At 45.7% G+C, this 12,087-nt stretch overlaps 1 protein-coding gene across 1 annotated transcript in view; it reads right to left on the reverse strand.

The window, feature by feature from the left end:
* The window catches only part of CACHD1 (cache domain containing 1), a 95,092-nt gene that overhangs the window by 5,431 nt on the left and 77,574 nt on the right, over positions 1-12,087 (reverse strand). The window contains exons 14-25 of the mRNA XM_044301043.1: positions 11,939-12,081; positions 10,800-10,981; positions 10,080-10,190; positions 9,532-9,654; positions 5,926-6,025; positions 5,723-5,839; positions 4,678-4,838; positions 2,634-2,720; positions 1,963-2,079; positions 1,366-1,517; positions 1,030-1,191; positions 67-144 (exon numbers count right to left, since the gene is read on the reverse strand). Coding sequence (XP_044156978.1) covers positions 67-144; positions 1,030-1,191; positions 1,366-1,517; positions 1,963-2,079; positions 2,634-2,720; positions 4,678-4,838; positions 5,723-5,839; positions 5,926-6,025; positions 9,532-9,654; positions 10,080-10,190; positions 10,800-10,981; positions 11,939-12,081 — 1,533 coding nt within the window. The remainder of the gene's footprint in view (positions 1-66; positions 145-1,029; positions 1,192-1,365; positions 1,518-1,962; positions 2,080-2,633; positions 2,721-4,677; positions 4,839-5,722; positions 5,840-5,925; positions 6,026-9,531; positions 9,655-10,079; positions 10,191-10,799; positions 10,982-11,938; positions 12,082-12,087) is intronic.

Below are 12,087 nucleotides of genomic sequence, written 5' to 3' on the forward strand. Positions count from 1 at the left end.
GTAAACGCAGCATTAGGGTCACCGCGCACCTGTCTGAGGCTGGTGTAACAGGACGGTGTTACTCACTGATTCCGCGGTCCTCGTGGCTGTCGTCGTCTCGCTCGTCGCGGTCGTTTTCCAGATTGGACATACGCACGGACATCTCTATGGAGAGAGCGCAGGAGTGAGGTTAAAGGGGGGTTTTGCTTTTAGCGCTCAGCTCTGTCAGTCACTCAGTGCAGGGGTCGGCAACCTCCAAAAATCCAGCTGTTGTGAATGTTGTGAAGCTACTCCCAGCATACCCCATTCACTGCTATGGAAGAACAGCTGAGCAAGTGTGCCTGCTGAGAGTTGTAGTTTCACAGAAGCTGGCTGATCCCTGGAGGTCGCACATGCACTGTACTGATCCAGCGGAACTTGGGGACCTCTGTCTTAGTGATCACAGGGGGTCGTAGCAGTGGACCCTAAGTGATTAGCGACCTGGGGTGCGTCAGGTATGTCCTTACGGCGCCTCCGACGCAGACGTGAACCTAGTCTGAATGCTTCTGCACGCCAAATCTGCTGTAACGCCAGCTAAATCACCTGTTCTACAGTGGCGTAAAAATGCTGCGCTCTAGAACAAGATCCCTTAGGGGACTTTTTGCCACAGGTTTATCTGAGCCGAAATCGCCATCCATTTTTTTCAACTGGACGCCGTGCCGCAGTTCATGCGTCCAAGGGTTCTTCGCGTGCGGTTTTCCATACCGTGCCAAGAATCTACGTGTCCATTCTTGGAGCGTTTACCGCGGGAGCCTGCTCACGGTTTAACTCCATTTAGCGCAACCGCAGCATTCGTGTGAACCTACCCTTAATTCCTTTCTTAAAAAGGCGTATTTTGGTAATTAAAGGGGACTTCTACTTCCATGTATCAGAATTGCCTAAAAACGAATGGGCGGAGGTCCACCTGCTCCCTTCCCCTCACTACGGATCCCCAGTCCACGAGGTCGGGGGTCCGTTAGATGGAATATCCCTTTAACAGTTTGACCCTCTGCCCTCCCGGGGGTCGCTTACCTTGTGCTGCCAGTGGTGACATGTGCTGGTGGCTTCTGCGGTGAATCTGATGTCGGTAAGCGTAGACGGCGAGGACCAGCACCATTATACAACCCATTATACCTCCAGCTACCGGACCAACTGGGGCGCTCTTGATCATATTCAGTGTGATCACCTCGTCACCTGCGGGAAGGGGGGGGAAGGGACACGGCGTCACCGTGATCAGTTCAGTCATTCTGGAATTTTTTGTATTTTTTGTGGGCAGAAGGACACACTTTACAAAAACACCATTTGACGAGGGCTGTCTAAACAGTCGCAAAACTCCGAATATACACCCTTGAGAGCAGAACTCCTTACCAATAGACCCCAAATCGTCGGCATAAGGGCTCTTGGCTCCGACAATGCCTCCAAAACATTCCTTTTGGTGGGCACAATACGGGCGGTCCAGGTGGGACTTTCCATCGCTGTCCACCACACACCACTCACAGTCCAGCACCCCGAAGCAATAGCTGCAGAAAACAGAAGGGGGCGTTAGTTCTGCCGGTCGAGGGAATAAATGGTCAGCCAATGCTTTCAGCAGATTATAATCTTCTTTTTCCATTTAGTTCAGGACTCTGGATGCAGCTTGCAGTGTAAAGAATGGAGGCTTTGATTCTGGTTGTCATGACTACATTCAATGGTTACATTGTTTCTTTACGGATACATTTTCATTTAATAACATAATAACAATCAAGTTTTTGAAAATTAGTACATCCTATATTCTAGTGGCATACATATAGAATGGCTAACAGAGTGAAAACCCCCCATTCTTTACACTGCAGCCAGCTTTCAGGAGAAAACTAGCAATTTATATAAAATAAAATAAAAAAATAATAAAAAGGTTTTAGACCCCATTTAAAATATCTACACACATATACAATGAGTATATATTCTGTATAGAAATGATGGGAGTACCCGCTCTCCGTCCTCTGAGAACACCCGGTGTTGACGCACTGGGACAGGGCCTCCTGGAGGTTGGGATCCAGCACTGTGAACGTCATGGGCTCCTGATGGACCTCACAGCTCGGGTTCCTGGAGGGTAAAGCAATAGTCAGACATCACAATATACTATATACCCGCCTGCCTAGAGACGCTATAACCTCCAACTATCTAGACATTGACCAGTGATGGATGGGAGGACCTGCCCTCACAGCACCCACCCGCCAGCGTGACTTATGACGATTATTAACCCCTTCTGGTACTGAGGTATAATAAGAGCTGATATTTCTGAAATAACCCAAAACACGTTAAACTTCAGCCATAAACGATCGGCTCCACTCTCGGCCTCAGATTGGGGCGTCCTCTGCTGGATACTAGGGCTTAGGTAGTAGCTGCACCCCTTTATTGCTCCCTCTGTTGGCCTCAGACTTCTCAAAGGCCTCCATATGAGTGACTTGTAAACATTGCGTATCACCCCCTGCTGGTAACGATGAGTTATAGCATGAAGAGAGGGGAGGCCAAATATACAGATGAAGAATTCTGTCACTACTGCCGGTGTAGTCTGTTGTATCCAGCAAAACAGATCGGCTCTAGGTGTTACTATGGGGACAACTATTACTGCATTGTCTAGTTACAGGGGCTCTTACCTGCTTTCAGCATTTGTTAGATTGCCGGTACACTCGTCGACCTCCAGGGGGCACTCACAGGGACATTCACATTCGTTCTGCTCCATCCTAACAGCCATAAAAGAACATGGATGACGACCAACTCCTATTAGTTACACTTCTGCATGTGCACAAAATATATACACAAACAGATACATACAGAGAGAGTGTGTCAGGATGGAGTGAGAGAAAAAGAGAAAGGAAATGAGAGAGCGAAAGTGAGAGATTTTATTATACAGAAAAAAAAAAAAAAAAAAGAGCAGGAAAGAAAAAAGGGAAAAAAAGAGCAGGAAAGAAAAAAGGGAAAAAAAGAGCAGGAAAGAAGAGAAACAGAAGAGAGGGGAACGAAAAGAAAAAAGAAAGAAGAGCAGGGAAAGAAGCAACAAAAGAAAGAACTAAAAGAAAAAACTCATGAACAAAAGATATAGAGAAAGAAAGAAGAGGAATTTGAGAAAGAAAGAAAAAAGCGAGGAATTCGAGAAAAAGCAAAAAGAGGAATTCAAGAAAGAAAGAAAGAAAGAAAGAAAGAAAGAAAGATCTATAGAGAGATTAGGAGTAAGAAAGAAATGAGAGGGGAGAGAGAGAGAAGGAAGAGATAGTTCTCATTCACATCTCTGTAAGGCTACATTCACACGACCGTATGAGTTTTGCGGTCCGCCCAAAAAATGGATGACGTCTGTATGGCATCCGTTTTTTTTTTTTGCGGATCCATTGTAACAATGCCTATAGGACATGTTCAATTTTTATTGCGGGGCTACAGAACAGACAGCACACGGTGTGCTGTCGGCATTTTTTCGGACCCAATGAACTGAATGGGTCTGCATCCTGGCCGCAAAAAACTAAACAAAAACGGAAAGGACATGGAAACAAAATACGTTCGTGTGAATGTAGCCTGAGGGAAATGGAGCAGGCTGTCCCGGCACAGGCAGCCCTGCCAGATCTCCCAGAATCCGGCGTTGCTGGATCCTCTACTTCACCGCTGGATCCCCATTAACTGTATCGAGGTCTGGCAATGATCCGGCCGCCTCTCTGGCATAACTGCTGGTTTTCTGCCAGACGAAACGGTGCATGCAATGGTTTCCGGTCCAGCCGGCAGATCGCATTTGCACCGCATCAGGCAGCCGGATCTCCTTGATGGAGATATAAGCGAAGCCATAGTGAGAGCTTCGTAACAACAAGGACCCCTGTACACGGACCCTCACACAGGATGGACAGGCTATTAGTCCTAAAGCTTGTTAACAGTCACATCAGCCTAATTAACGCTGCATCAATGTCAGGATATAAGGGACCATTCACATGGGGCCATCGCAGCGCGGCAGAAAGGGCGCCATGCTAAAACCACGGCAGACGTCATGTACTCACCGCCCCGTGTGAATTTCCTCTAAGGTTATATTGGTCTAATTTATCTGATTATTATCAGCTACTTTATCCTCTTTATAAATCAAACGTATTATTGTTAGCAATTTATAAAACTGCATCAGAGTTTAGCGTCAGATTAGGGACTCCCGCTTGGGACTGGTAACAAGCAGAGAAGAAAAAAAAAATCTACCGAAATGTACTTTCCGCTTCTTAAAGGAGCTTTCCACTCGTGTAAAGAGCAATAATTGTGTAATTAAAAATTATTAAGTGAAGACTCCTGCTAGCTGTCAGTGAACGGAAATCCTTAGAATTTTCCATCCATCCAGACGCGACAATGCTCCAGGCTGATACACTTCATCTGCACTGACACAATGTTGCAAATCATCAAGACAGGAGAAAGGTATGGTGCCCCCTGATGTGTTGAGCTTGCAGAAAACTGATTGTAACAAACTCTCAGCTGTGAGAAGTATTAGGGCTGTACAGGTTTTCAGCCATTTACAGACAGCAAGCAGAGATCTCAAGATGGCAAAAAAAACAACAACTGAGACGCAAAGTATATCAAAAAGTTGCAGAGCTGTCCATTCTGCTAGGACGTTCCCTAATCAGAAGCCCCTTCCATAGGCATGACGGTCGCTCAGACTCGCGGGGAGCAGTGCGGTCTTCTTACCTGTGACAGTTCAAGCACAGTCTGTCCACCATGCTGCACGCACAGAAAGCCAGGGAATCACACGTCTCATTCACAACCCCCACAAAAGCATTGGTTCCAGGGATCCTGGTCAGGCGGTATTTGGAGCAGTGGCTGCCGTGGACCAGATTGGTCAGATCCCCCTAGAGAAACAAAGGCGATACGGACCGGCTGCATCAATATACTATATATGTATTACTGAATCTCTGTAGTCACAGGTCAGAACAGAAGAAGGGAATTTCATGCCCCGTCCTGCTCCCATAGATTACGTATATTGGGCAATTGTTAGTTATGCAACTTCCTAATAGGGGCATGAAGACAAACACTAAGGATATAAAGTGAGGGTCATTATTGGTGGTTCCCCAGCTGCTGTAAAACTACAACTCCTAACATGCTCTAATGCACCATGGGAGCACTTTGCTAGTACTACTCCCCTGTTCAAAGGGTAACGCTCAGTACACGTCATGCTCAGTACAGATCTACAGCCTCGGCAACTTTACCCGACTCATGTCGTAAAAAAATAGGGCAGGCGCTTCATAAACAGGGCGCTCAGTCTAGACACCACACTTTTCAATGTGCAGAGTATATAATAAACCCGACTGCCTGCAGCCACCACTAGGGGGAGCTCAGTGCATGGAAATTTTTACAGCATCTACTGAACTCAATGGTGGCTGGAAAAACCTCGATTCACTGAACTCCCCCTAGTGGCGGCTGCCGGAAAATGTTGTAAGGAAACAGGAGAAACCGCGCCAGGCCCCTCTGAGCCCCAGGTAGCAGCATAAGCTGCCTCTGTGGGCGACTACGTTACGGAAGGTAACCTTTATTACAAATGACACATTGCAATGAGCTGAATACTCTTTTGCTTCCTGGATGCTTTTGAACCCTTTTTGGAAACGAGACGTGCGCGTAGTCTAAAGATTTTAGAAGAAAAAAATAATAAAAAGTAGGTCAGGAGAGGAGACATAAGACGAGCCAGAGATGCTCATTATCCTGGAAATCCTCCGCTTCCTGCACCCCGGGGACTCACCACGAGGCTCGTGTTAAACTTGTAGAACCTCTGGACGGTTCGGTCGCTGAAGCTGTTGCAGAGATTTTTCTTGACAAAGTTGGGGTGGTTGAGGATGTCGTTTGCAACAAGAGGTTCCTGGAGGAAAAAATAATAAAACATGGGAGCTCTTGGGTTATCTGATTACAGCGCCCCGATTTGTCAGGGTAGGGGGGCCGTGGTACCTTATGAGTGATGTGCTGCTGCTCCACTGGAGCATGGCCTTTCGGATCAATGAGCGTTGGGTGCGCCACCAGGTAACCTCTGTCCTCCATGATGAAACACCTATCAAAGCAACGGCCGACAGTCAGAACATGGGGAGAAGGCATTCACCGCAGGTCAAGATTACTAATGGTGTCCTGTGTATGGGTGACTGAGCCCGGGGAATGCAGAGGCCCGAGGGGAAACCACGCAGCCGGCAGAAGACAAAAAATACAGGACTAGAAATGTGAGTCACAGTTTTCCGCAGTGAATCTGATGCTAAAGCTACTTTCACACTTGCGGCAGAGTGATCCGGCAAGCAGAAAAACGTATGCCAACTGGATCCTGATCAGTCAGAAAAATGCATTGAAATGCCGGATCCGTCTTACCAGTGTCAGCTGGAAAAACGGATCTGGCATTTTTTTTTTTTTGGTCTGCGCATGACTAATCCGGCATTCAGGCAAGTCTTCAGTTTTTTCGGCCGGAGATAAAGCCGTAGCACGCTGCGGTATTATCTCCGTCCTGATCAGTCAAAAAGACTGAACGGAAGACATCCTGATGCATCCTGGATGGATTACTCTCCATTCAGAATGCATGGGGATAAAACTGATCAGTTCTTTTCCGGTATAGACCCTCTAGGACGGAACTCAATGCCGGAAAAGAAAAACGCAAGTGTGAAAGTAGCCTAAATTCGTTGATTTACAGGCAGATTTCACCTCTACTTTACTGAAAGTTGCGAAACGGCAATAAAAATTGGGCTTCAGATGTAAAATTGTCACCACAGTTCGCGCCGCAGTCTTAGGGTCTACTCACACGTCCGCGGATCTGCAATACACCCGGCCGGCACCCCCATAGAACTGCCTATTCTTGTCCGCAAATAGAACATGTTCTATTATTTTCCGGAGCCGCGGACCGGAAGATAGGGGGGCGCTCTCCGGAAATGCGGATGCAGACAGCACACTGTGTGCTGTCCACATCCATTCCTACCCCACAGAGAATGAATTTGTCCGCACCTGTTCCGCAATTTGCGGAAGGGATGTGGACGTGTGAATGGACCCTTAGCCCGGCCGATTCTCAGTCTATTTGCTGGGTTGCAGCCGGATCTCCGCCAGTCCCCATTATAGTTAATGAGGCCGTTGGGCTTCCAGGAATGTAGGATCCAGACAGCTCCGGTAGGATGCTCCATGCCAGAACAGCCTGCCCGAGATGTCACGTGCTAGTGTGAACTGAGCCTAACCCGCTGCAGAGTTGGGATAAAATCCACTGCATTTTCATCCCGTACCCGAACCATCCCATATATATATATATATATATATATATATAAAAATAATCTGCAATTTCTTTATTTTTTTAAAATTTACATTTCATTTCCTCGCCATTTTCAGGATCTCTGTTTGCTGCCTGCGGATGGAAACTTTTACACTGACATCCGGTTCTGATCATACACAGCCTTGTGAGGTCATCAGGACAGGTTTTCAGTCCCAAACCATCAACAATGAAGGATCGTATTGAATCAATGACAGCAGCAGAGATCTTGAAATCCCACCAAAAAAGTTACAAAGTAATGAAAAAATTGCATCACTTTTCATCACACAATGACTTTTTTTTTTGCTGAAAGAGGAATACCCCTTTAGAGAATGATACATTTTAAGTGACATTTTCTTTTTTCTGACTTAATTTTTCTTTTTGTATCACTAATTATATATGTACAGCTGGTAGAAGTTATACATCTTCTTGTATATAGTGCTATGGAGCATGCTGGTATAACCTGGGCATCTCCTGTATATAATTATATATGTACAGCTGGTATAACCTGGGTATCTCCTATATATAATTATATATGTACAGCTGGTATAAGTTATACATCTTCTTGTATATAGTGATACGGACCACGCTGGTATAACCTGGGCATCTACTGTGTATAATTATATATGTACAGCTGGTATAAGATATACATCTTCTTGTATATAGTGATATGGAGCATGCTGGTATAACCTGGGCATCTCCTGTGTATAATTATATATGTACAGCTGGTATAACCTGGGCATCTCCTTGTATATAATTATATATGTACAGCTGGTATAAGTTATACATCTTCCTGAATATAGTGATATGGAGCATGCTGGTATAACCTGGGCATCTCCTGCATATAATTATACTGTATATCTACAGCTGGTACAACCTGGGCATCTCCTGTATATAATTATATATGTACAGCTGGTATAACCTGGGCATCTCCTGTATATAATTCTATATGTACAGCTGGTATAACCTGGGCATCTCCTGTATATAATTCTATATGTACAGCTGGTATAACCTGGGCATCTCCTGCATATAATTATATATGTACAGCTGGTATAAGTTATACATCTTCTTGTATATAGTGATATGGAGCATGCTGGTATAACCTGGGTATCCTCTGTATATAATTATATATGCACAGCTGGTATAACCTGGGCATCTCCTGTATATAATTCTATATGTACAGCTGGTATAACCTGGGCATCTCCTGCATATAATTATATATGTACAGCTGGTATAAGTTATACATCTTCTTGTATATAGTGATATGGAGCATGCTGGTATAACCTGGGTATCCCCTGTATATAATTATATATGTACAGCTGGTATAACCTGGGTATCTCCTGTATATAATTATATATGTACAGGTGGTATCAGTTATACATCATCTTGTATATAGTGATATGGAGCATGCTGGTATAACCTGGGCATCTCCTGTATATAATTATATATGTACAGCTGGTATAACCTGGGTATCTCCTGTATATAATTATACATGTACAGGTGGTATCAGTTATACATCATCTTGTATATAGTGATATGGAGCATGCTGGTATAACCTGGACAAGTGGGTGTCTCCTGTATAATACAGGCGAATACCTAGGTTATACCAGCATCATGGTCCATATAACTGCAAGATGTATAACGTATACCAGCTATACATATATAACTATGTATAGGAGAGGGGACGCCCAGGTTATACCATCATAGCCCATATCACTATATACAATGAGGGGCCATCGTTCTCGGCCGGTGTAGTGCTGCCGAGTGCATTCTCTTATTGCTGACGCTTTCCCTCCTCGTACATTTACCCTGAGCTGAAGGGAGAAGAAAAACACTGCACTCATTAGAGACTCCCTCTAGCCTCTAAGATGGCGCCGCCGCCTTCATGTTACCTCGCCCCGCTGCTGACTGCTCAGTCCTCCTCTTCCGGTCGGAAAAAGAAGGAGGCGGCAGCAGTAGCGCGGCCATATGGGGTAGGCGGTGCCCCGCTGAGCCGCACACAGAACGTCCTGTGGGACGTAGGAGAAATACATGTGGTCATTTTGCCAGCAGGGCGAGCGCTGAGCGGACTTTACAAACTTGCAGCAGGGGCACTATCATTGCTGCGCGGCCGTGCACCCGCGCAGCTTAGAGGGAACACTGGGAGCCAGCCAAAAACAATAAAAGCAAAATGTCTACAGATCATGAGAACAGACATTCAGGAGAGCAGAACTGAGGATACTGAAATATATACCGCCGACCACACCCAGGATAAAAAGCGGGAAGACCGCGGTTTGAGACGTTACCTTATTTTGTTGCCACCATCTTGATTGCACACTGGAATCAACTCCATCAGAACTTTATAAAAGTATCGCAGGGTAAAGTCAATGCCCATTACCGCGACTGTGTGACCGGACGAGACCTGGGAACTGAAGAATCCAAGATGGCCGATTTACTCATTCAGAAAGAACATGCCTGGATTAACAGTCCATGAATAATAAGAAGGTTACAATGACGCTATCACTTTAAGGGGCTCCAAACATTTCTAACTTGCTCCACCTACCAATACTCTGAATGCAGCCTGCAGTGTAAAGTATGGAGGTTTTGATTCATGGCTACGCTGTCAGTAACCATCGGTACTGTACTGGTAAATAGTTTTCATAACTCTTTCCCAACTGACATTCTGTCTAGCTGTATATGAGACTATAATAGAAGGCGTATATCCACGTGTAGGGCCACGGATACAAATCTCAAGTAAGTGCATGTTGGGGGTTGCAGTTGTTGGTGAGATATTTGCATGGCCGGAGAGAAAGCCATTTTCTACATCATTGTAACCTGTACATCAGCGACTCACTTGGAGGACTGGACGGTGTGACTTATGGTGACCACGTAGCCGGCGCCTCCCACGTCCAGGTACGGTCCAGTGAAGGTGATTAGCCCTGGATTGGCCAATGCATGAAGATACCTGAAGAAGAAAACCGTAATCTTTACAACCATTGCAGAAAGAGAAGGGGGATGACGTCTGCTAAAAGTAATGGCGCCTGTGGAGATGACATCTTATTGGGAAATGTATGGCGCCAACAAGTCTTCTATGAACACCAAACCCTGCCATGGGGTTGCCGCTTTGCTACAAGACTTTGCAACACAGTCTACATTTCAGGAGCCTGCAGTGTAAAGAATAGTGGTGTCCATTGTGGCTGCAAGTGGCAACTGAGCTCTAATGTAAATGATAGAACAGTCACAGTCTACGGCAGAGGTCTGCAACTGGTGAGACTCCAGCTGTGGCCGTCAGGGGATGCTGGGAGTTGTAGTTTTGCCACAGCTGAGATCCACGGCTCTAGGGGGGTGGTGGTTTGTGTGCAAGTGTTACGAAGGCAACCTACCTGCACTGGGTACCAAAAATATGGTGCGGCATAGACCAAGCCATCTGACCAATGTACAGTATCATCGCCAGGGCATTCTGCTTCATTGTAGCAATTTTTGTTTTGATAAAAGTAACACCTCCCGACATCAGAGATAGAACGGTATAAGTTCCCTCTTATCCGCCGCAGAAGTGCTGAGCGCCGGGGCTTACCATTGTCTCCTAGTGGGATCAAACGCTTTGTCCATGAGCGACCCGGGGTATATTCGCAGCACGCCATTGGGCGTTGCTATGTAACGGCGCACAATGTAACTGTTCAGACTGCTCATGTCCATCTGTCTCATCCATTCATCGGTGACGTGACTGGTAGCCATGACTTCATTTCTGACAGAAAACTGGAAGATAAAGACCAGCATGGCAGGGGAGCGTTAAAGACGGCCATGAAAGGATACTAATCTGCCGCGAGCTTGCGGATAAGCTGGACAGACAATTCTCACTTTTTTTTATTTTTTTTTTAAAAATAACTTTTTATCCAGATCCAACATCAGGAGACAAAATAAAGAAGCTTTAAGCAGATAAACTGGGAGAAATATATGAAAAAAGCTCTAAAGGTGCAAAAAATAATAATGGGAAAACGGTTTTTAAAGGGCTATTACCATCTTGGAAATTGGGGGCTAGTACTGAGCTCTGTTCTAAGTACAGGTGTGGGTCCCATATCCTATGTCCAAGATGGGCCAACCCCTTTAATATTGCCTGAGGCTGCACTACTGAGAGGATCTGACGACAACATGCGCCCTTCTGATTTCGGTCCGATTTCTGATGTAAAATGTAGCAATCGACCACAGCAACCAATCATGTTACTTCTTCATATTTTGCTGGAATTTCTTTGGCTGATTCTAGTTTTGATAGATCTCCCCTGTTGAATGGATCCAAATCTGCACATATACATGTGCAACCCCCCCAAAGCTCATATTGCAATACAGACTATATTAGTAAAGCTACACTACATGGACTTTATTTTCCACTTAGTTCCACTTTAAAGGACATTTGTATAATACAAATCAGTCTCCTTCCCACTCTGGCAGCTCACAGTATAATCCTTTGTTACTTCCCCTACAGAAGGAGTCTTCTCAGCTCTACTCCTGATAAGCAGGGCAGAAGGAAACTCCTAATGAGTCCTGCAGTGAACTGAGGATCATTATGCAGAGACCTGGCTGTGAGTAACTGAGCATGTGCGTCCACCAGTGATCACTTCATTAGGTGGTCATGCACTTTGCTATACACTGCGAACACCAGGTGACTGCATAATGGCACTGTTCAGACAGAGTGTGCCAACGGTTTCCTGCACCAACCTTGAGACCGGGGTTTGCAATCAGACGGGTGTTATCGCTCAGGTACGCCGTGTAGTGCTCCACCATGCGCTTCGTCTCCGGCTGACTCAGATGCTCATACGGAGAAGAGAAACTTCCGGCTGCCAACATGACAGTAGGGCTCTCTGTAA

The sequence above is a fragment of the Bufo gargarizans genome, chromosome 7 (genome assembly GCF_014858855.1).
Source record: "Bufo gargarizans isolate SCDJY-AF-19 chromosome 7, ASM1485885v1, whole genome shotgun sequence".
Lineage (NCBI taxonomy): Eukaryota > Metazoa > Chordata > Amphibia > Anura > Bufonidae > Bufo > Bufo gargarizans.